Genomic DNA, 23,442 nt, shown 5'->3' on the forward strand with positions numbered 1-23,442 from the left:
CCTATCTTCGAATTGCTCCCACAACAGACTTTGTTTCAACTCGCCAAATTCTGATTCTTTGATATGCCAAGGGCTTTCGGGCATAAAAAATCCGATTCCCCCCCTCCCCCTCACGCACAGACACACACCGCTTGCACACTCAGTTAAATTAAAAGTTGTGCTTTTACATGTTAAAATTTTGGAGAGGAGAACTCGATTATGCAATCCTACCTGCTTTTTAAGTCTATTCACTAAATTGGTGGGACCCTTGCGGGTGAAAGGGAAAATTAATCGAGAACTTGTTTGGTACTTAGCGGTAGATAGAGTATTTATCTTGAAGTTTTTTGCGTAAACTTTGATCGTTTCGCTTTATTTTTATTTGAAAACAGACGGAAGATTTTGAAATAAAAAAGCATCTATAGTTGTAGGGGCTGTAGGAGTTCCACGATCCTTCTGCCCCAGTGTCCAGTCGCTAGATCTATCCTGTATGTTTCATTCCATTTTTGGAAACCGAAAGTCCCCTGGGAACTCTGGGAATGCCCATCGATGTGGGTGGGAGTAAAGCGACCTTTCGCCATTCTAAAGACGCGGTATTTGACCGGAGTTAATTTTACTTTTACATATATCTTTTATTATGGGGTGATTTAGAATCTTTACGTGAAGTGTCCGTCATTGTCTGGCAAGGCCGTCAGCATGGCAGTGAGCGAAGATTCTTGAGCTGATGCAACTTTTGTTTTTTGAGCGGCTTGCGTTGTCCGTGATCTATCTGCTGATCGAAGGTAATTCTGAAAGCTTATGTTTGTTGGTTTCGTGGGAAGGTTCCACATGAGGGGAGATATCTTGCTCAGTAATCGTACATTTATTGGAGTCATTTCGAATGTTCCTCGCGGGAAAACGTGTTTGAAATCACTGCTGGTTGGATCGCATGATGTTTGTCAGTGCTGCTCTGATAACTAGCTGACTTCGCCGTGGGCTCTGGTCGTTTTACCAAGCTGTTATGTCGGAAATATCAAAGCGAAAAGTGGGAAGGCTTTTTCTTAATCTAAGCCTCTCGTGGTATTTTGGAAGAACAAGAAGGTTTACGTAGCACAAGAGTTACTAGGGATGTGGAATTTATAGCTTTGACTGTTAGGTTTGTTCCACTGGCAATTTGCCAGTACACCAGTAGCTATACTCTTGTCAGCTTATTCAAAATTCATGAACCATTTTGACTCTCAAGCAAATGAGTCAGAAAACAACAGATCAATCCAGAATATTTAAAATGACTCAAATTTTCCTTTACTTTTCAATCGTCCTTCGTAATCTTATCACAATGTGGCCTGTGATTGTTTTTAAGGTTTGGAGAGTCAGTCATCTCACTCGGATATGTCTGGATTAACGATCCTAAACAACCCATATAACGAAATGTGGTAAGTTTTCATGTTTTATTTATGTATTGTTAGTTCCCCGATATGAAATATGTTGAAGTTTCAGTAAGTTCTTATGGAGTAACCACTTGTTTGCAATAATCAGAAAAGGATATAAGTGGATGTCAAACAGAATTCCAAGGGCAACCTTCTTGGTAACCCAGATCACAAATTATTTGCCAGAGATAAAAATTTACTTGTTAGGAATCAAAGACCCTTTGTAGTGAAGTGCATGACATAATTTCGACTGTTTTAGCTAGAAATTGTCATTTTGGCTTGCAATATTGTGATTAGAGGATTCATTGACATCTTTTGGGCTTGTTGGTCAAACAACCAAAAAGGAAGAGGAAAATTTATTGTCTAGGAAACAATGGAACATTGACTCTGTTATTTTATGCAGATGCTATACATCACCTTCAAACAGCTTGTTACCTTGAACAGCATATGATGCACCTCAAATCAACTGGAACTTGAACCATAAACACCAAGCATTTAGTTAATTCCCACCTTCAGAGGCTGAAAAAAATTGATTTTTCTTTTATTTGAAAAAAACTGAATTCAAACATTAAACCTAACGTTTCCATGAAAAAATATCTGAAATCTGTAAAAGCACCTGAGTTATATAGAAAAACATATTTTCAAATAAAAGTTAATAAATCAGGAAGGTGTTATAATCTCTGGCCAGGACAAGTCCCCTGGGGGAATTTTTGCTGTAACTGCTCGTGTAGGGGCTTGATTTTCATGTTATTTTCATATTTTGTTTACATTGTGCAATTTACAAAATTCACACATGGAAGCTCTTTGTTTATGGAAAAATCTTTGCTGATGGGAAAATCAAAAGCAGACGAAAGTCCTTGGAAAAAAAAAAAAAATAAAAAACAGGCCCAAACTGAGAAAGAAAGGGTACCACTCTGTCAAGTAAAGAAAAAATTCCTTTGTGAAAACGACTTGTACTAGTGGAGCTTCATGCTGGTGTCTAGATTTCAACAAAGAAGTCACTGTTAAACCAAAATGTGCCATACATGATGTTAAAAACGAGGTTTCCTTTTCTTTATGCAAGTACCAGCCTTGATACAAAAACATTAACAATCGCCTCAAATTGTAATTTTGAAAGCTGTTTATAAATTTGTTGTCTTGCTTCTTTGCACATTTTCCAGTTTTTCCATCTTTGTCATGGGTTTTTCCTTTGTCTTTGGCAAGTTTTCTTATTATTGTGTTGTCCTCCTCAACGTTCCACTGAGTGATAGAGATAAAAGAAACGTGCCTGCTATGGGTTACCGTATTTACCCGTGTATAAGTCGACCTTTTACTGCCTAAAAATCGGTCCAAAAAATCGCCCTTGACTTATATATGGGTCAAAATATGAGAGAAAAAAACTTTCAGGACAAATTAGCATAATAATTGTCTGATATGTAAACAAACAATCCACTTTTACACGGTACAAGTTCTGATGTCTTTTCCCTGCACAACTCAAGCAGTCTAAGTTTAAATGCTTTAAGATTCAATAAAGAACTGATAGTTGCAGCCAATAAAGTGGTAAGTCTGCTCAACGAAAGCCACATTTCTCGCTTCGAAGTTTTGCTGCTTAGTAACCTGGCTTTGTATCGTGCGAGCGCGAGGACTTTGTTTAGCACGTGTTCCAATAAAATGCTGGTTGGCAGGGTTTTTGTTTTGGTTGTTACGTGCCTTTACACAACGATAAAGGTTCGTTAGAAAGTAGTATATTTGATTTTGTAAGCTAATTTCAAAAATTGTGAAGAAAATGCTGCTTATTTGTGTCACTAAAACACGCTAAAACGCTCGCGTACACGCAATAAGAAACTTCACGTCCAAACTTGCTGTGTTTTTTTTCATATAACCATAGCACCTGAAAGAAAATTCTAAGAAATATAAGATTAGTTTTTCAAGGAAATTCTTGCCCAGAAATAAGAAAAGCTTATTTTTGGGCTCCAAAATGGGGTACTTATACACGGGTAAATACGGTACTTCTCCTAGGAAATCTTGATCCATTGTTATTGACACCAGGAGGTCCTGTCGTCCCATTTGTTTGCAGTTTCAGGAGGCAAGATAATCTTGTGGCACGGCACAAGTTATTTGCAAACCTTTATGAGCTAAAATCTTGCATTTGATTTTGGGAGGAATACATTTGCTCTGAGGGAATTTGTAGGGTATTTAGATTTGACCAATTTTCCTAAAATTTCCCCCAAACATTCCAAGAATAATGACAAAGGAAAGTGTGTTGGGAAATTTGAAATATTTTTCTTGTGGCATCCACTTATGCAACATGCCTCACATAATTTTAGCTACTCCAACTTTAGATGCTGATATCTAGTAGACAACCAATCAGAATATGAGAAAAGCCTGACACACTTTTGTTGAGTGATGCCTTTTGAATAAGATTGTGCAGCCATTTTGGTTGTGCTGTGGTATCCAATACTCCATAAATTCAATGGAAGAACCCTCAGTCATTTCACATCCCTACCAGCTCCTGACACTCTCTAAAAGGAAAGCTCGCTCAAATTATGTTTTTATTCTAAACTGTAGTTATTAAGCTTTCTTCTGATATATAATTTGCTAAGATTTTAGTGAAACTAGAGCGTATACAAATTTTCTCTTAATGAACACCCATGAAAGTAGGAAGTAACCTTAATTGTTATTGGGGCCTAGAAGATAAAAAAAACCATGAGGCTTTCAAGCTAGTCCCTCTTAATTATTACTTGTACTATTTCTAGGATTTTCATTATTGTTCACATGATTATTTGTTATCACTAAGTTACTGGTTTAATGTCAAGTAGTCTCTGTATTCTTGAATCATCTTTCTTTTGTTAACCACTTCACTCTTCACTTTTCACTTTTGTTTTTATTTTCTTGCATGTTTACAAGATATTCCTTTGACCCGCAGAGAGCAAATGCTAATTGAGGCATACCCATGAATATATGGGATGTGGCAGGCTTCCTTGCTTTGCATGCTTGCATGTAATACAAATCTTCTGCAAAACTACCTTCTACCTTCTCCATTTTTGTCCAATTCTATATCAGTAGCCACCTGCAGTCTCATACTGCCTGTTTTGTGAATATGTAACCTAAAAGCGAAGTTGATTAAGACATTGTAATTTTTTCTTTTCAGCAGTTGCATTCAATATTAAAGGTTTCCTGTGATGTCTGGACCATCAAAGGTAAAACTAATGACTCATAAATTTAATTATGAAGCTATGAGGATGAGATTTTTGTACAAGTGGAACCCTTTTTCTTGTAAATTTAGGCACAACATTTACACCTTTGTGTGTCACTGTTTATCTTGAAAGTCAGTCCTTGCAGATTCTTGATCAAGGACAAACTATTCATAACTGTGAGGATCTTACAATATTTAATTGTAGTTATTCAATGAGAAACTCACTTAAAGTATCTAAAGGAACATTTTTCTGTCAACACTTGCTGTAGACATTTATGTCCCAAGCAGGTTTGAGTGGCTTAATTACTACTTTACTCCTGTAACTTTCTACTTTGTCAGTCTATCTCCCTTTAAAATTTAAATGATCAGTTCATCATTGCAAGACAAAGTTCTTGTACCTGAATCTCTCAGAAGCCTCCTCTATCTCTGAGGTCTTTCACAGCTTGGTGTTGCTTGCATGCCAGGCACTGTTGCTCCATCAATTGCAAGATCTGAACAGATGGGAACTGCCTTGTTTCCATTCTATACGTTTGTGTAAATGGGGTATTCCTTGAAGGAGGTTCATGCAGCAGAGTGGCAGGTGCCACAGGTATTAATTCTCTTGCAGCTCAACCTGGTTTTGTTGTGGGTGCTCTAATTCCGTCTGGTTGACAGATAGTGTTTCAAATGTAGATGCAGGAATCCCAAATTTCTCCACATGGGAAGTATTTCTCGAGTATTGGGTCCCACTTGAAGTTTCTATAATGACTGTTGCCAGTCTTGCTAACCACTTGGGATTACATTGGATTGAATGGTGTGGAGAATTTGTCTTTTTGTCTTTAACTAGCACTTGTTCGCCAACTTGAATATCAGATTGTTTGGTGTTTTTAGCCTTGTCTGTATATGCTTTAGTCTTTTCTTTTACCCTAACAAGTCTGTATGTGGCAATCAGCATGTAGCTCTGGCAATTTTGCTCTCATCTTCCTTTTAACCCTTTAACTCCAAGAAGTGACCAACATGTAACTTCTCCCCTAGATATCTATATGTTTTCTGGCAAATGGCTAACAAGAATACTCAAGCTTATCAGGAAGAAGTCTTTATCTTGGTTTTACACCAAATTCTTGTAACTAATTTACAAGGAATTGTGTAGCAGCAAGAGGAGAGAATTGACAATCAGATCTTGGGAGTTTAAGGGTTAAACAATACTTCCCAGGACTTTTAGCTGATCAATACCTCACTACACACTCACATATATTCTATATCCTTCATCTGGTCAACTCCTACAGCCTGGGCATTGCAGGTTCTCTTCATTAGGATGGCATTTTGTCTTTCAACTTCCCTATTGGCCTATGGTGGTTTTGGTGGTCTTAGGATGCACAATGCCATTCTGCTTACAGTATTCTTGGAATTGTCTAGATCAGAATTACGGCCCGCTGTCTGACTTGGTAGTTACAGGAAGACCATGGCTGCTGAGGATCTCTTCTAAGTGGTCAATTACTTCCACATACTCATAATAATGGATATAGTGGTTGATGACAAGTAGTATGGATGGTCCAGATGGGAGTGGCTGTAGAAGGTCTATGGCTTGGTCTCGCTAAGGACCCTTAGGCAATATCATTGATGTCAGCAGCTCAAGGAGATATGGATGTGCAACCAGTTGACATTCATAACAAGATTGGCAGATTTTCTCTGCTGCCTTATCCATACAAGGCCACCATACTTTTCTTCTCAAATTTTGTTTTGTTCCAACAATTGCTACATGTAAGTGTCCTTTATGAGCCAAGGCATTTGTTTTGGGCCTTAGCTTACTGGTTAGCACAATAACGGTACCTCATAGGAGTATTCATTGATCACACACAGTTCACAAGCAGCTGGTGCACAAGCCTGGCATTTATCAAATCAAACAGTTTTATTTGCCTCTCTCAGAGCTTTTAACTATTCATCCATAGCAGATACTTCTTCAATTTCTCTTGTGGTGTAGTGCTGATGGCTGCAAATTGAATATACTCTCTAGCTATGTGTTGATGATTTGTTGCTTTGTTCCAACCCAGCAAATGTGAAAGAGGGTTGGCTGGGGTTCTAGGAAGATTACCCAGCAATCAATGCAGGAACAGGATTTGGAGCAGGGCCCGTAGATCACGTCCAGTTTGTGATCAGTAACCAGATTAAATTTCATTTCATAAAAATATACATATATACTACTTGAAGGCCTAAAAGGGCAAGGGCTTCTATCTCAGTCTGAAAGTATTAACATTCACACTCTGAGACTGTGGCTTGCTCAGCAAATGGGCACCCACACACCATTCGCATTCTGTATTAACATCTGGCTATGAGGTCAGAAAGACTCACATCTATGATGTATTCTTGTCAAGGTATGGAATGTTCTTGCTACAGCCATGTTCTGCTTTAGCTGCCCCTGTTGAGTTAACCTATTCCCCCCCTTCCCCCCAAAACAGTGTTGTATCATGATGCCACAAACCTCTAGCTACATACAGGCAACATTGAATGGGGGAGGGGGGGGGAGTTCGATGATTCAGAGTGTGGTAAACTGTGTCATTCTACAAGAGTGTAATTTGTTCTAAATAAAACTCTGCAAACATGATGTGTTGAGTAACTTTGATGCTAATTATAGCTTGCTAAAAACCTTGGAGCTATTCATGTTGTGTGACAGCCCATCTACTGTTGGTAACCATGCACATCTATGCAGAGCCAAATGTCCCCATCCATTTTTGGAATAATTACTACTGGTTTCACCCATGGTGTAGGACTGTCAACTTCTTTCATGATGTCATAGTCTAATAAATCTGGAACTTTCCTTCCCACTTTGTCTTGCAATTTGAAAGGAGTTACCCTCAGTGGTGTGCCACTGGTCTCACTGTTGGGTCTTTGTGTAATGTCACTTGTTCAGACTTCAGCTTTCAAATCTCAATGAACACCTTTAGGAGTTATTGTTGCAAATTACTGTTCTCTGTTGAGTTCTCTGTTTGCCAACCAAAACTTCACATATTAATTAAACAGCCCTTTACTTCAAGGGGCTTACTGGATGTATAAGCATGTTATAGTTTCCTGTCAACTGGGGCAGCTTCAGATTTATTCTTTATCTTCTTATAGCTTTCAAATTTGCCCAGGTTTCTTCATCATCAGTGTTATTGGTGGCCCCAGAATCTACCAACATCTCTAATTCTACTCCACCCACAGAAACCCTTAAGCAGATTTGAGTGGACCTCATTACTTATTCTGAGAGCTGTAAATCAACTTGATCCCTACTTGCATATGATTCTTCTTGTACTTGATTAACCCCAAGTTTTTGTGATTTGGTTTTGCAGACAATAGCAAAATGATCTTGTCATTTACACTTCCTACAAGTCTGACCTCTAGCAGGGCAGTCTGGATCTCCACCCAGGTGCCCACTGGATCCACAACTATAGCAATGTTTTTCTTGTTTGTTTTCTGTACTCTTTAATGTTTACCATTAGGTCTGCCAGGTTTTTTATTAACCCTGTTTGCATCTTCTGGACCCTGCTTACTCGTACTGAGATAAGATATCTGGTGCTCTGCCCTTTCACACTGTTCTGGGAGTTCTAACATCCAAGTGAGGGTTAGCTCTTACCTTTCTTCAAATAATTCGTGGTTTACATAGTCTGACCTACATTTGCACAGGACAAGGTCTCTTATCTGATTGTTGAGGTCTGCACCAAAATTGCCATATTTTCCTTTTTTTTATTATTCAATACAAACTCCAAAAATGTCTCACCTTGCTTTTGTTGGAGTTGGTCAAATTTCTGATGGGCAAATGGTAAGTTGACTTTGGGAAGAGAATATCCATTTACCTAATGCTGTAACAGCTGCAGACATGATTGTTTGCTTTCCCAGTGTTCACAAGTTTAGAGAAGATGTCTTGGACATGTGGGCCTGTTAAATGGAGTAGCATTACTGTTCTTCATTGTCTTGTGGTTGCGTTTTTACCTTCATTAATAATTAGACCTTTACCATCTGCAAATAATTCCATTATGGTCCTAACAAAGTGGGTTCTGAGTGACAATCAAACTTGGGAATTGGCTTTGAAGCTTTATTTGTGTTCAAAGACATCTTGTGCTGTGCTTATGCTTTGATGAGTAGCACAATCACCATGCCCATAGGGGGTTGACTGCAAACTTTCAATGATTTCTTCTGTTTTGCATTTTCATTGAAGCCAAATCTTTGCTTGTAGGTAAAATTGTTCTTATTGATTATAGTAAAAGCAAAAAATCAGAAAACCACATCACTGTCTTTGAGAAAATACCCGTGAAAGATGAAAAATCGAGCCAATTTTGGTTGTAACGCGTAACACAATCTCAGTGGTAAAATTTTTTAAATACATTTTTCACTGAAAAGAAAGCTCGTTTGAGCAAACAAATTACACCTAATGATAACATACAATAAACACTACATTTGAGCAAAAAACTTTGACATTTCAAGTTTATTAAAACGCATAGAAAAGATTCATCATTCTTAAGTATCCTTTGTGTAACGCTGGGTTTCAGAATTTGGAAGTACACCAAGTTGTTGTCCGCAGAATGACTGAACTGGAATCCTGTGGGAACAAAAACACATTAACCAAATGCTCATACTTGGTGTTCTAAAATAGCGAAAAATCAGTCTAAAGGATTGACTATAAACGGAGAAATATCAGTGTAAAACAGTCGCTACGGTTTTGTAAAACCTGATTACGCAATAATATTTTTCATCAACTTACCTTCTCCTTCGCTAATATACTTCAAACACGGCAAAGTCGGGTTTCGAAATCGATTACACTTCAATGCTCATAAGTTTCTCTTGTCATTTCCAAGTTTTCGGGTCCATATCTTTAGAAACGGCCAAAATATTCACTTTTGACCAAGTCGCTACGCTTTTTACCACGTTGACGCCATATTGAGAACGGAGTCTCGCCACAAATGCCACCAAAAGCGCTATGAAATCTGCTGTTTGCTCCGCCATTTTCGCCTTCATCTTTTCATCTCCGTGTCGAAAATATCTTGGTACCTTTCCTATTTTGGTTTCTGCGACGTTATCAAGGGTCGGGGGTCTTCAAGCTCAATAATTTTTCTGAGATTTAGCCATCTGTAAATATCGCTTCAAGTGTGTCGGGAAATGGTGCTCGCCGACAAAAGAAACTCACGCGTATGAAGATTTTCACCAGATTTAATATTTCTCACGATTTACAGCTCTCACTTTGTGGGTACACGTCGTGGTATTCTCTCTCCAAAATCGATCTCATCTGTCTGTAATTCTATATTTTATCCTTAAGATGAATAGCCTATTGTTACAATCACGCGTTTCGCAATCAGTTCATGCACGTAACATAAAAAGGTAACACAACTCGCTTCCGGTCACGACAAGTGCGCTTGACAAGAGGTATGGTTAACGAAAAGGAAGAAAAGCTTGCGAGGATCAAAGAGTGGAGGAGGAAAAAGCAGGAAAAGAATAGGCTAAAGAATCTAAAATATAATGAAAAGAATCGCAAAAAGAGAGCTGAATTTCCAAGAGAAAAATGGTGATGTGATCTTCAAGTTGTAAAAAGAGGCAGAAAGTCAGTTTTTAGAGTGCCATTTGATCTCACTAGGGAGATACTAGCCTCCATGTAATACAAAATGTTATTATTTCTACTTTTTACTGTGTCAGTGAACTCGAAATTGATTATTTGTGAAAAAGACCACACCCACAAGGGATTATGGGTAAATACAAATTTGAATCAAATGTGACAAAAATAAAATAGTTTGAAATAAATCAGTTGTAATAATAAATGTGAGTTTAAAACAGACCTAAAGAAGTGATTTTGTCCCAAACTAGCAATTTTCACATTTTCCATACATGTTACAGAGGTGGGTATGGTGATTGTGCTACTCATCTTTGCGAATTCCATGCTTATCCTTGTCGCTAATGCTGTGCATCCTTTGCTTTGTAAATAACTGATGAACAACTACGAATTGCACACAAACAAGCTGACCATGTGCTTTTCTATTTTCTCTTCATGTTCTCTTGGCCATTGTTACTTCACACATGACAAAAATATGTTATATTATAACTTTTATCTGTTAATTTGAATTTTATTTTATTTTTGCAAAAAAGATAGCTACTCTAAATATGTGCTCTTTCGCTTTTGAAGGATTTGGCCACTCCAAGTGAAGCCTCTTCATCACAGGAAGGTCAGCAGAACAGGAGACTGAAAGTCACTTTGCTGAGTAGTGAGTGGAGATCATCAACTGATAGAGAAGTTTCAACTATTAGCAGAGAGCTTGCTATACACTTAGCTAAGCATCCCAATGTGGAAGTTAGTGTGTTTCTTCCTAAGTGCAGTGAAGAGGACAAGAGAAATGCTGCAAGTCACAAAATTCAGCTTGTTGAAGCATGTGAACTGCCCGGCTATGAACCACTCTTTTCGTTGTCATCTTTACCCAGAGATCATGATGTAGACTGTGTTATAGGACATGGAGTGCATCTTGGCAAACAAATTCAACTCATAAAGAGGAATACAGACTGTAGATGGATTCAAGTTGTTCACAGTGTTCATGAAGAAGTGGGTATGTACAAGAACATTCCAGAAGGCCAACGTCTCCAGCAAACAGAAGTAAAACTCTGTAAGATGGCTGATGAGGTTGTAGCAATAGGACCCAAAGTGGCAGAGGCTTACAAACACTTCCTTTGTTCTGCTAAAGAAGAGAAAACCATTTTAGATCTCACCCCAGGTGTTTTCTCTGAATTTTTGAATGTGGCACAAGCCACTGATGAAAGGAGAACATTCTGTGTGTTAGTGATCGGAAGTGGTGACAGCTGTGAAGATTTCAATGTTAAGGGGTTCAACATGGCTGCTGAAGCAATTGCTGAATTAAAAGATGCATCCTACCAACTGAAGTTTCTTTATTCACAAAGAGAAAAAGCTGAGGAAATAGCAGAGAAGCTGCTTCAGCATGGCATCAGTCGTAATCAGCTAATTGTTCGCAGCATTAATGACAGCAGAGATGTGCTGGCCAACTTATTTTGTGAGGTGGATCTTGCCATAATGCCATCAAGGACAGAGGGTTTTGGACTACCTGGTCTCGAAGCATTATCTGCTGGTCTGCCTGTACTTGTCAGTGGTAATTCAGGACTTGGAGAGGCTCTCAGAGAGGTGCCCCTTGGCTCCTTCTGTGTGATAGACTCTGAAGATCCTAAAGACTGGGCGAGAGAAATCAAAGCTGTATGTCAAAAGAGTAGGACAGTACGTCTTCGGGAGTCAAAGCTTCTCCGTGACTGTTATCAAGAAACTTATGAGTGGGAGAAACCATGCAAGATCCTAGTGGAAAAGATGCAGAACCTTGCACTTGGTAAAAGCTTTCATTTATAATAGCAATGTATTTGAATTTGGTAACAGTGAAAATATGGTGTGAAATACCCTGTTCTAACATGCACAGATATACCTGATCAGAACAAAACAAGGAATCTCGATAAAATTGTCCCTTTGCATTATTTTGAACCACAACCTTGATTCTAGATCATGGAAAACACTAAACAAGTCCTACAAAGGGTAACGGAAAGCACTGAAAGTCACCAAATCCTTTATGTTGTTAAAGTGTTGGACCTCCAGGATAAATCAGAATACTTTTAAGTATTCAGAGTGTGGGAAACTAAATATGATTAAAAATACACTGTTCTAACATGTACAGAGATACCTGTGGTATGGGAAACAGGACATTGCCAAAATCATGTTGTGTCTAATTTTCAGCTTTGGAAGGCTCCTCTGGTTGCTGTGTTCAAGATTTATCTGTTGAACATGGACAATTTCTTTTGTCTTCTGACAAACTCAGTCATCAGAGGAAACACACTCAGAGTGAGTTGAATTGCAATGAATTATCAGTGCTATCTTGTTGTTGAGAAATGTCGAAAGATATTGTTAGTGAGCTTGCATTCTATCTTTTGCTGTCATCTTTTCTATGGGGACCTTAAAGCAATTTAAATTTCATGCATTTTGCTGTTTGGTATTTGGTATTTGATAAAAGTGGTCTTTCATCATGACTATTTTTCACTGTTACAATAAAACAATGAGTTGATATTAGTACTGTTACTTCAATATACTTTTGCAACATGTAACAGCATGTTCTTGTCATTCACTAGACAGTTGATGTTTTCAAATAATTATAGCACAGACTCTTTATTGGTCACCTACATGTAGGTGTGTTCAACGTTGTTAGTAAGAAGTCTATCTGGGAGACTGGACTTCAGATTGACACTTCTGTTTTTTTTCTTTGGGAACAAACATACAACTGTCAAGGTGTCTGTCTCCACCAAGCTTTGACATTTTTTTAAAACTAGTGAACTGTTTGGTTCACTAGTAAAGGTTAAATGGGGAGGGTAACTTGCAATGAAATTAAAATTGGATTTTAAATTCAATTTGAATATTTTGAATATTCCTCCTTCCAGTAGGAACAATTTGCAATCCCCTTGGTTCCTTTGAGCTGTAGAAATTGGGATAAGCTCCATACCCTCATTAATTTTTTAACCAATGGGGAATCTCATCAAATTCTTTCAAAAATGATTTATGAAGCATCCTCCAAGACATACTAGATGTATATCTTCTGGAAATTCCATGATATTCTTTTGAAGTGGTTTATATTTAAACACTGTAGCTATATAGCTATAATGCGAATGATTATCTTTACACACCAAAATTTATGAAATGATAAATAGCTGAAATAGAGTTAAAATCCATAATTAATTTGGTTTATCCCATGTAGATTCATCAGAGAGCAAGTTAGCCAAGCCAGTCAGGGATAAGAGGCTAACATCTGTTGCAGAAGATACAAGTCAGGCTTGTGAGAGACCCAGAGAAGAATTGAGAGATGGCATGTACCACAAAGGTAATCAGTAATTTCTCAAAACTGGGGTCACTTACAACATTGCATCAGATTGACTATTTATGATAGGAAACACATAGTAACATTTTTGTTTGGAAGGCTTTCATGTATGTTGGTCTATGTCAATGGAATGCAATCACTTCCTTAATGTACCTCTACTAAGTTAAGATATCAGAAATATTACATTCAGCATGAGTTGAAACAGTTATTTGATATTTGAATTTGTTTAAACAGCAAGCAATAAGAAGTATGGTGAAAGTTATATTTTACAATATTTTACAGTATTTAATAATTAGCTATTATTAATTTATTTGGCACCTGCCATAGGTGTGGTAGCAAGCAGATTAACAGCTTTACCAGTCAAGGATGAACAACTATCATCCATTGTTTTTGTTCTGTGTAGCTCAGCAGAAGCCAAAACTTATTTAATTCTGGAACTCGACCCACTTAGTTTACCCTTTATGAGAGGATTCAAAGAATCTAAGTTTGCTGCTTTTGACAAGTTTATTTTATTTACTTGGTTGGAATGTTGCTACATGTAGTAGTAAAAACCCCTCACACCCTAACATCAGTATGCACATTCTCCTACTGTTTTCTCGAAATTTCCTTTGGTACTGACCAGGAGAATTAGTTTAAAAATTCAACAGCTTTTTTAGTTGGTGATAATTTCCGTTATTTTTGTGACCTTCATGGTTGATTTAGGGAGAAATTGTAAGGAGAAATTAGATGCCAGTCACTTTTAGAGGTTATAGGGTTAATATTGTTTGTGAGGCTTGTCTAGCAATGAGCAGCAGCAAGTCATGAGAGTTTAGCTTTTAAATCTTCCTTGTTCCTTGCAGGTAGGGAAATCCCACCATTTCAAGATAGTGGTCAGATTCAAGGTGATTCCACAGCTAATGGTAATTGCTACATGTAGTAATCACCATGTTACTTTAGTTTAAATTGATATTGTGGTCAATTAACTCATTAATTTGGGGAAGGCATGCACTGCTTGTAGACTCACTGACTGATACACCAGTCAGTGCGGTCTTCTTAGTGGTAATTCCGTCAACAGTCTATTAGATTAGTGGAATCTCATGTTATTTGCATATACAGCGCAGCATTAAAGTTCTTCCCCATTGCTTGTCATCTTGAAAGTTAGGAAGTGGAGAGGTTTCCTGTTTATGTTTCAGCCATTTCCAGTGGATCATGGCCGCTGTGTTTGTTAACTTCAATTTAGTTATGCTTTTCAGTCTCAGTTGTTCGAGGTTAAATCTGTAAAAGGTCTGATTTTAATGTTTGAATCATTTTCATAATCTGTGTAATCACATGCCATCTGCATATAGCCTGAAAATTCTTTTCCATTCTGAGTGTAATTCTTAAGAAATTGCATGAAACATGTACAGAAGTTAACTTTTTTGTTTTCATAATTTTCCCCTAGATCATGACCTTTCTGTGATTACAAAACATCTCAGAGCTGAGTACAACAGAAGATCTCTTCTAAAACCGCTTCTTTGGGAGAACACCTTTAAGCTACCTCTTGATGATGTTTACACAAAACTGTCAGTAGTGTCGAGACGAATAACAGACTTTAGATTGGAAGATAGAACAGTGAACATGTTTGACATCTTTAAAACTGTCGACAAAGATGACGATTCTATGGTGCTCGTAGAGGGAAGCCCTGGAATTGGAAAGACAACTTTTTGTCTTAAAATTTCTCATGACTGGGCCAACCAGAAAATCCCAAATGAATCTGCTTTTCCAGTTTTCAAACTTTTGTTGCTGCTGAAATGTCGAGACATTTGTGGAGATGTAATAGATGCCATTGTTGATCAGCTACTCCCAATGGAGGGAAAGGTCAAGGAAAAGCTGGTAGATTACATCAAAGATGTTCACAATCAGGAAAACATTTTGGTGATTTTAGATGGCCTTGATGAGCTTCCGGCAGCAGGTGAAAGTCACGTGGATAAGTTACTAAGAAGAAGAATGTTACCATTTTGCTACGTTTTGGCCACATCTCGTCAAGAAAAAGGAATTGAAATGCGACAGGAGGTTGACTTTGACGTTCTTCTGCAAATTGAAGGGTTCACGGGAGTAGACTCCTTTGAGTACATCAGAAAGCACTTTAGTCACTTAGGTCTTGATCATGTAGCAAAGGGAGAAAGGCTTATTCGGTCCATCCTGAAAAATACCTTCCTACATGCACTCCCGAGCAATCCATTGAATCTGCTTCTTCTCTGTGTTGTTTTTGAGGATTATGAAGGAAATCTACCATCTTCTCGAACCGAACTTTATCACATTATTGTTTGTTGCCTTTTGCGAAGGTATTGTGCCAAAAACAAGGTGGAAGCCGCTTCTGATGACAAAGCTTTAGAGGAACAATTTAAAGATAGTTTACTAGCATTGGGGCAGTTAGCGTGGAGGTGTCTACAAAACTACCGGTTTTCGTTTCGAGAAGAAGAGTTGGCTGAATTTGAAAGAAGAAAGAAACCTTTGGCAGCTCGTAAACTTGGTTTGGTATTTAAAGAGGCCAGTGCTAAGAAGATTAACCCTCAGCACGAATATCACTTTTTCCACAAGACTTTTCAAGAGTACTTGGCGGCATTATATCTGGCACACAAGCTACTGGAAGAGAAAGTTAATGTGTTTCATGATTTGAAGTTGAGCTTTGATGACATCTCAGGAAAATACAACCAAGTGTTTATCTTTGTGTCTGGCATACTGGGTGAGGCTACTTGTAATCTGTTTAGACAGATTGGCGAGAATCTTAAGGTTGAATGCTGGAAGTGGCTAAATTGTAGTGAGCAAGAGGCGACTTTCTTCACTGAGTGTTTCAGTGAAAGCGGAGAAGCAGAACAAATGGCAATGACTCTTTGTTCCTTTATCCCGTTTCCACAGTCAGTAACCTGTTGGGCCGGAAAAAAAACATTTGAAGGTGTTCTAAGAGTTGCAAATGCTTGCAAGAGCTTCTCACAATTACAATTGCCCGTTCATTTTTCTGTATATTTTGATGACATACTGCATCTTCGCTCTGTTGACGAGTTTCTAACCTCTTACTCCAGGCTAGAAACTATTTTCTTTTCTTCTGAAGGTTTTAGAAAAGAAATAACTGACCTTATGTATCACGCACTTCAAGTGAACTCATCTTTACATTCCTTTACTCTTCAAACAAATTGTCGTTTTTCCTCTGAGGAGGCTGTTGCTATTGGTGACAGTTTAGCCGCAAGCAAAACACTACAAACCGTGACTTTGAAACTACCGGGGGAGTTAGGTGAGCATTGGGCCACTGTTCTTGAAAAAGGATTGTCTGGAGATACACCGCTGACATCTGTTGTGCTGGAGATCCGTGGTTCAGTAAGGAAAAGTGGTATGGTGGCTTTGAACAATTTGTTATGGAACAGATCACTTCAATCTTTTGGCCTCATTATTCCTGGAGACATGCACGATTCATTGGCGACTTCTGTCGCCGAAGGACTTGCTGCTAATCCGTACTTAGAATCCCTCACATTGACTGTATGTGGAAGCATCAGCTGCTCTGCTTTCATTTCGTTGAAAAAGGGTGTTGTAGAAAATAGTACTTTAAGGTCACTGGTCTTAAAAATATTCGGAGGACTCCCCGAGAATTGGATAAACATTTGTGAAGCTCTCTATGTTGCTAAAGAGTCATCTCTGTCTCTTACAATTGAGCCGGATGTAGTCAGCAAAATAACGACTTCGCAGGTGGCCTGTCTTCGTCCTCTTCTACTTGAAGAAAAACTTGGCGTGTTGAAACTTCACTCACTTACTGTAAAGATGTGGGGAGAGTTGAGTTGCACTGGAGCAAGTGATTTATGCAAACTCCTGATAGCCTCAAGAGTTTCCTGCGTTAATTTGAATATCCATGGAAGAGTAACAGATGGTGTTGCTACCTGTTTGGTTAAGAACTTTGACAAATCTAAGTCACTGTCCAACTTGAGCATCAACATTAGGGGAGAGGTGACAAGAGACGGAGAGAGCACTCTTGAAGCCCTAACATGCAATCAAAACTTTTCGTCTACTTTAAATGTCCATGACGTAGGGACAGTGGACGAAATATGCCAAGAAGTTGAGTTATCTGTAGTCGATTCTTCGTCATTAACATCAGCATTTACAGACGTCGAGACTATCTGCTCACGTGTTAGTAAAGTGAGTATGAACTTTGACAGCCCCATTTACTCAAGTGAGGAGGACTGGGGACGAAGTGTTGGTGACTTTTTGGCGAAATTCGTGTCACTTACTACATTACACCTCTCATTCAACAACTGCAGTGGCATGAGTGACGGCTGGATGGGTGATCTTTGGAGTGGTTTGGCACAAAACACGTCGATAACCACGCTGAGTATTACAGTCGACAACCACAGTTACATGAGTGGAGACTGGATGGGCGAACTGGGAAGTAGTTTGGCACAAAACACGTCGATAACCACGCTGAGTATCACAGTCAACAACCACAGTTACATGAATGAAGACTGGATGAGCGAACTGGGAAGTAGTTTGGCACAACACACGTCGATAACCACGCTGAGTATTACAGTCAACATCTACAGTTACACGAGTGGAGACTGGATGGGCGAACTGGAAAGTAGTTTGGCACAAAACACGTCGATAACCACGCTGAGTATTACAGTCAACAGCTACAGTAACATGACTGGACAATGGATAGGCGAACTGGGAAGTAGTTTGGCACAAAAGACGTCGATAACCACGCTGAGTATTACATTCAACAGCCCCAGTGACATGAGTGTGATCTGGATTGGCGAACTGGGAAGTAGTTTTGCACAAAACACATCGATAACCACGCTGAGTATTACAGTCAACAGCTACGGTTACATGAGTGGATACTGGATGGGCGAATTGGGAAGTGGTTTGGCACAAAACACGTCGATAACTACGCTGAGTATTACAGTCAACAGCAACATTTTTATAAGTGGAGACTGGATGGGCGAACTGGGAAGCATTTTGGCACAAAACACGTCGATAACCACGCTGAGTATTACAGCCGACAGCTACAATATCATTTGGGGAGACTGGATGGGCGATCTGGGAAGTAGTTTGGCACAAAACACGTCGATAACCACGCTGAGTATTACAGTCAACAACTACAGTTACACGAGTGGAGACTGGATGGGCGATATGGGAAGTGGTTTGGCACAAAGCACGTCGATAACCATGCTGAGTATTACAGTCAACAGCTACAGTTACATGAGTGGAGACTGGATGGGCGAACTGGGAAGTAGTTTGGCACACAGCACGTCGATAACCACGCTGAGTGTTACATTCAACAACTACGGTAACATGAGTGGAGACTGCATGGGTGAACTGGGAAGTGGCTTGGCACAAAACACGTCGATAACCATGCTGAGTATTACAGTCAACAACCACAGTGACATGCATGGAGAATGGATGCGTAATCTGAGGAGTGTTGTGGCACAGATCACGTCACTTGCCACATTAAACCTTACACTAAACAACCACACTAATTCATACGAAGACTGGATAAACAAATTCTGTCAAGCTTCGTCAAGGATCACATCGTCGATCAAAACTTTTCTTGAAGTTAACTTGTTTAGTGAGAGCAATGAAAAACCCTAAATGAACGTGGCTTAGCGGAAAGCACATCTTTTGAACATTCTGAACACCGACTGAGTATCCTAACATGAGGTTGTGGTTGCACTTGTACATTCAGCGATTATAATTACAGAAGACTGGAAACCTGACCTGGAACAACGCGTCAGTGTCTTCATTCAACAGCTACGTTGACGGGGGTGGAGACTGTGTCTGATTCTAAATTTCTCGTGGAGGAAAAAGCGCTGCAAGCCTTGTGACAGGAGGCGAGCCACTGGTTGGATGTAGTTTAAGAACTTGGCTAAGAAGTCAACGGGAGGGACTTGTTTCAATTGAACTGGACCAAACTGCAGTGTAGCAGAGGAGGACTTGTGTGTTACATCCTGGCAAGTAAGGACTTGGAATCTTCTGCGGTTAGTGACCGCAATGACGTAAGCGCAGTCCTTGACAGGATTTGACGTTAGAAGACGCTTGACAGAGGGTAAGTCATTTAGATTCTTAAGAGTAAATACCCTTTACACCATAACATCAGTATGCATATTCTCCCTAATGTTCTCTCTACATTTCCTGAAGCACTGACCGGGAGAATTTGTTAAACATCAAGAGCTTTATAAGTTGGTGATCATTTCCTTGATTCTCGTGACTTTCATGTTTGATTCAGGGGTGATATTGTAAGGAGAAATTAGAAGCTGGTCACTCTAAGGGGTTAAAGGCTTACGCATGATGGGAGAGGCTATGCTGTGCCAAAACTAGAATTTTGAAAGCCTGGACCAATTTTTAATTTAAGTTTGGCTTAAAGTGGGAGTTATTTTCTTCAATCATCAAACTGAATTAGCTTTCATTTACGACAAATACCACTATTTGCTCATGGAGCCAGGTTTTAAGTTGAGGTTTTTCGAAATCAGAAGGGTTAGTAGCGCTACGGTAATTTAGACTACTGTTTACAGTGCGGAATGAAATGATTTGCGAACGGTAACTTTTAGCTTGGTTGGTATTATCTCTCCTATTCGCAGTTTACACGGGGTGCTTTGATGATGCTAATCCTAGCAGTATGCAAGGTTCATGTCACATTTGAACCCCCCATACACCTTAGGTTACCAATTAGTTATCTGCAGCCTAGTGGTAGAGCATCCGAGCGCGAAATCCGCAGGTATGGGGTTCGACTCTTCCAATTCGTCTCAGGCTCATTTCAAAACGAAAACAAAATTCTTTATTTTTTACTGATTTTCTTTCTGTTTTTTATTTTTTTTACAGCCTTCACATCCCAACTGCCCAACTGTCAGCGTGATGAAGGATTAAATGGTGTTGAAGTATTGGAGAGCGTCTTAAACAGGAACAAGCCCAGTGAAGGATTCTTTTGTACCAACTGATTGGAAGGAACAGTGTTTTAGACACATAAGTAAATCTTCCTCGTAATAGCATGGTGATTGTCGCATTTAAAGTTGAATCATGGATGAAGAAAATACTCGACTACTTTGTAAAATTTTCTATTATTTAACCAGGTATTAAGTAGAGTGGAAATTTTCTGTGGAAATATCATGTCAGTCTTTCATAAGGTGACGCGCAGTCAGTCTACCTGATTGCGATTGACATTGGAAGTGATCTTATCGTGAGTCAAGCGATAGCACTTCACTACCACGATTAGTACAACAGCTTTTTTTACGACATGTAATCAATTTTTAGCACAACAGCCTTTTTGACGATATGTAATAAATTTGCAAGGAGGATTTTAAAATTTCTCTTCAATTGATATAGTGAAAGGTGATTAAGTCGTGGAGCTAAACGGTGAAAGTTTAACATTATGTCAGAGCAAAGCGCTGGTGTCTTTCTTGCTTCACACTTTTGTCCTAAAACAGAAAGATGTTCTGAGAATTATTCAGCTTGCAACCAGGTCCGTGCAATGCTTAAATTAAGTGAGTTATGCCTCAAAATGTTGGCAGCGTCGTACAATAAAAATCGAAATGGACGGATTTAGAGTCAGAAGATACAGAACGTTTCCATTTTGTTTCCTTAGTCACTTCGACTCAAACACTTCTGATCCAATGAAAACTGAATTGTCGGAGTCGCAAGCAGAAGCGGACGAACCAACCAATCACAGTGGCAGTTCTCAGGCCATTCGATGACTTATGACTTTGATGATCTAGATTTCATAGGATCATAAGTAACCGCGTCCTTAGCGCCGTAAGCTACTTCACTTTCCTGCTGTATGATTTTCAGTAGATGGTATTTAACCCTTTAAAACCCCTAAGAGTGACTAGCATCTAATTTCTCCTTACAATATCACCCCTGAATTACAAATAAATGCCACGAGAATAAGAAAAATGATCATCAGCCAGAGAAGCTCTTGATTGTTAAACAAATTCTCCTTGTCGACACCTTAGGAAATGTATAGAGAACAGTATGGAGAATATGCAAACTGATGTTAGGGTGTAAAGGGTTAAGGCTCTGCTCATCTTATTACGTATCCGACTGCATCGCCGGCATTAAGAAAAACCTCTCGTTTGTTCTTCTTAAGCGCTTTTCGAGTAGTGCGCGTTGTATAACCAAAACCCAAGTTATTAAAATGTCCAGTCAAAGCAAAGTGCAATATCACACAAGGAGTCATTAAGTTGCTGAAGTAAAATCAAAACAGTCATCCCAAAGCACTAGACACGAGTGGCTAAGTCGAGATTGATTCCAGTCTAGCATCTGATTGGTTGAGAGAGTGGTGCGTAGTTTCTGGACAAATAGTGTGTTAACCTTTAAACCCTGAGAGTGATCAGCATCTAATTTCTCCTAACAATAATATTGCTGAATCATTCGTTAAGATCCCGAGAAAAAAAAGAAAATGATTGCCAACTTAAGAGGTTTTGATTGTTAAACAAATTCTCCTTGTCAGTACCAAAGGAAATGCACGGAGAAGAGTATGGAGAATCTGGATACTGATGTTGAGGATTAAAGAGTTAAGGTGAAACCGATGCAGTTCAGAGTAGTTTCGTATTCCGGTTGAAATTTACTTCACAGACATCAACCCATTAGCTCCTCTCTGCCAGTAACTTATTTATTAATTTTTTGCTAGGTTGTGAAAACTTTAAGCTCGGGTGATAAAGTTTGTTTCATAATGGAGAAGTGCATTGACCCTTTAACCCCCAAGATCTTTTAATTAATTCTCCTTCCTGTCTGCTATACAATTCTTCTCATGTTACTTCCGAGAATTTGGTATTGGATCAACTAATAATCCTCTATTTGATACTTTTCTTGGTTCTCATCACTTGTCTTCTTGATTTTGTATTGATAATGTAAGGAGAAATTCTGTCTTGGTCACTCATGGGAAATGAAGGGTTAAACGATGATTGAAAGTTAAGTATCCGTCATTGAAAACCGAAAATCCTCGGGGAACTCTGGGAATGCTCATCGTTGTGGGTGGGAGTAGAGCGAACTTACGCCCCTCAGAAGACGCGTGATTTAACTGGATTTAAATTTACTTTTACATATATCTTAAATAATGGGGTGATTTACAACCTTAACGTGAAGTGTCTGTCATTGTCTGGCAAGGCTTTCAGTATGGCAGTGAGCGAAGATTCTTGAGCTGATGCAACTTTTGTTTTTTGGGCGGCTTGCGTTGTCCTTGATCTATCTGCTGATCGAAGGTAATTCTGAAAGCTTATGTTTGTTCATTTCGTGGAAAGGTTCCATATGAAGGGAGATATCTTGCTCAGTAATCGTACATCTATTGGAATCATTTCGAATGTCCCTCGCGGGAGAACGTGTTTCTAATCACTGCTAGTTAGATCGCATGATGTTTGCCAGTACTGCTCTGATAACTCACGTGATTTCGCCATCGTGGGCTCTGATCGTTTTACCAAGCTGTTTTGTCGGGAATGTCAAAGCGAAAAGCGTGAAGGCTTTTTCTTCATTTTAGCCTCTTGTAGTATTTTGGAAGAACAAGAAGTTTTACGTAGCAAAAGAGTTGCTAGGGATGTGGAATTTATAGCTTTGACTGTTAGGTTTGTTCCACTGGCAATTTGCCAGTACACCAGTGGTCTTACTCTTGTCTGCTTATTCACAATTCACGAATCATTTTGACTCTCAAGTAAATGAGAGAGAAAACAACAGATCAATCCGGAATATCTAGAATGACTCAAATTTTCCTTTACTTTTCAATAGTCCTTTGTAATCTTATCACAATGTGGCCTGTGATTGTTTTGAAGGTTTAGAGAGTCACTCGGATATGTCTGGATTAACGATCCTAAACAACCCATATAACGAAATGTGGTGAGTTTTCATGCTTTATTTATGTATTGTTAGTTCCCCGATATGAAAATATGTTGAAGTTTCAGTAAGTTCTTATGGAGTAACCACTTGTTTGCAATAATCAGAAAAGGATATAAGTGGGTGTCAAACAGATTTCCAAGGGCAACCTTCTTGGTAACCCAGATCACAAATTGTTTGCCAGAGATAAAACTTTACTTGTTAGGAATCAAAGACCCTTTGT

General features: G+C 38.9%; 2 protein-coding genes and 1 long non-coding RNA gene across 11 annotated transcripts in view; 2 read left to right on the top strand and 1 right to left on the bottom strand.

Annotated features, from left to right (window-relative positions):
- Positions 1-502: 502 nt before the first annotated feature.
- LOC113668556 (uncharacterized) lies at positions 503-20,955 on the top strand. Of its 5 annotated transcripts, none has more exons than XM_089184744.1 (9): positions 503-758; positions 1,316-1,388; positions 4,513-4,561; positions 10,682-11,879; positions 12,278-12,382; positions 13,287-13,409; positions 14,246-14,305; positions 14,827-19,449; positions 20,223-20,955. In XM_089184744.1, exons 3-8 carry the CDS (start codon positions 4,544-4,546, stop codon positions 18,993-18,995), a joined length of 5,673 nt encoding a protein of 1,890 aa, XP_089040870.1. In that variant the 5' UTR covers positions 503-758; positions 1,316-1,388; positions 4,513-4,543; the 3' UTR covers positions 18,996-19,449; positions 20,223-20,955. The 5 variants fall into 5 exon arrangements, with proteins under 5 accessions (XP_089040870.1, XP_089040873.1, XP_089040874.1 ...); XM_089184747.1 differs by having other exon boundaries at positions 14,246-14,287; XM_089184745.1 differs by having other exon boundaries at positions 619-758; positions 4,516-4,561.
- Positions 619-23,442, top strand: part of LOC149038429 (uncharacterized) — a 41,359-nt gene continuing 18,535 nt past the window's right edge. For 2 of the 5 annotated variants that reach the window (XM_089184741.1, XM_089184740.1), the window contains exons 1-2: positions 619-758; positions 23,159-23,222. The gene's annotated coding sequence lies outside the window, so the exon portion shown is untranslated. Of the gene's footprint in view, positions 759-22,349; positions 22,598-23,158; positions 23,223-23,442 lie in introns of those variants that run through there. The other 3 variants (XM_089184739.1, XM_089184743.1, XM_089184742.1) reach the window with 2 other exon arrangements.
- LOC149038430 (uncharacterized) lies at positions 8,981-9,868 on the bottom strand. Its single transcript, XR_016180397.1, has 2 exons — positions 9,272-9,868; positions 8,981-9,109 (listed from the first exon to the last, which is right to left on the bottom strand). It is a non-coding gene; the product is annotated as an uncharacterized LOC149038430 (long non-coding RNA).

This window comes from Pocillopora damicornis, chromosome 10, assembly GCF_964200805.1.
Source record: "Pocillopora damicornis chromosome 10, jaPocDami1.2, whole genome shotgun sequence".
NCBI lineage: Eukaryota > Metazoa > Cnidaria > Anthozoa > Scleractinia > Pocilloporidae > Pocillopora > Pocillopora damicornis.

Bases quoted from the DNA above. Each gene is read 5' to 3' on its own strand.
- LOC113668556 (XM_089184744.1), top strand. The intron at 11,880-12,277 runs GTAAAAGCTTTC...TCTAATTTTCAG, and splicing joins GATGCAGAACCTTGCACTTG to CTTTGGAAGGCTCCTCTGGT. The intron at 13,410-14,245 runs GTAATCAGTAAT...TGTTCCTTGCAG, and splicing joins AGATGGCATGTACCACAAAG to GTAGGGAAATCCCACCATTT.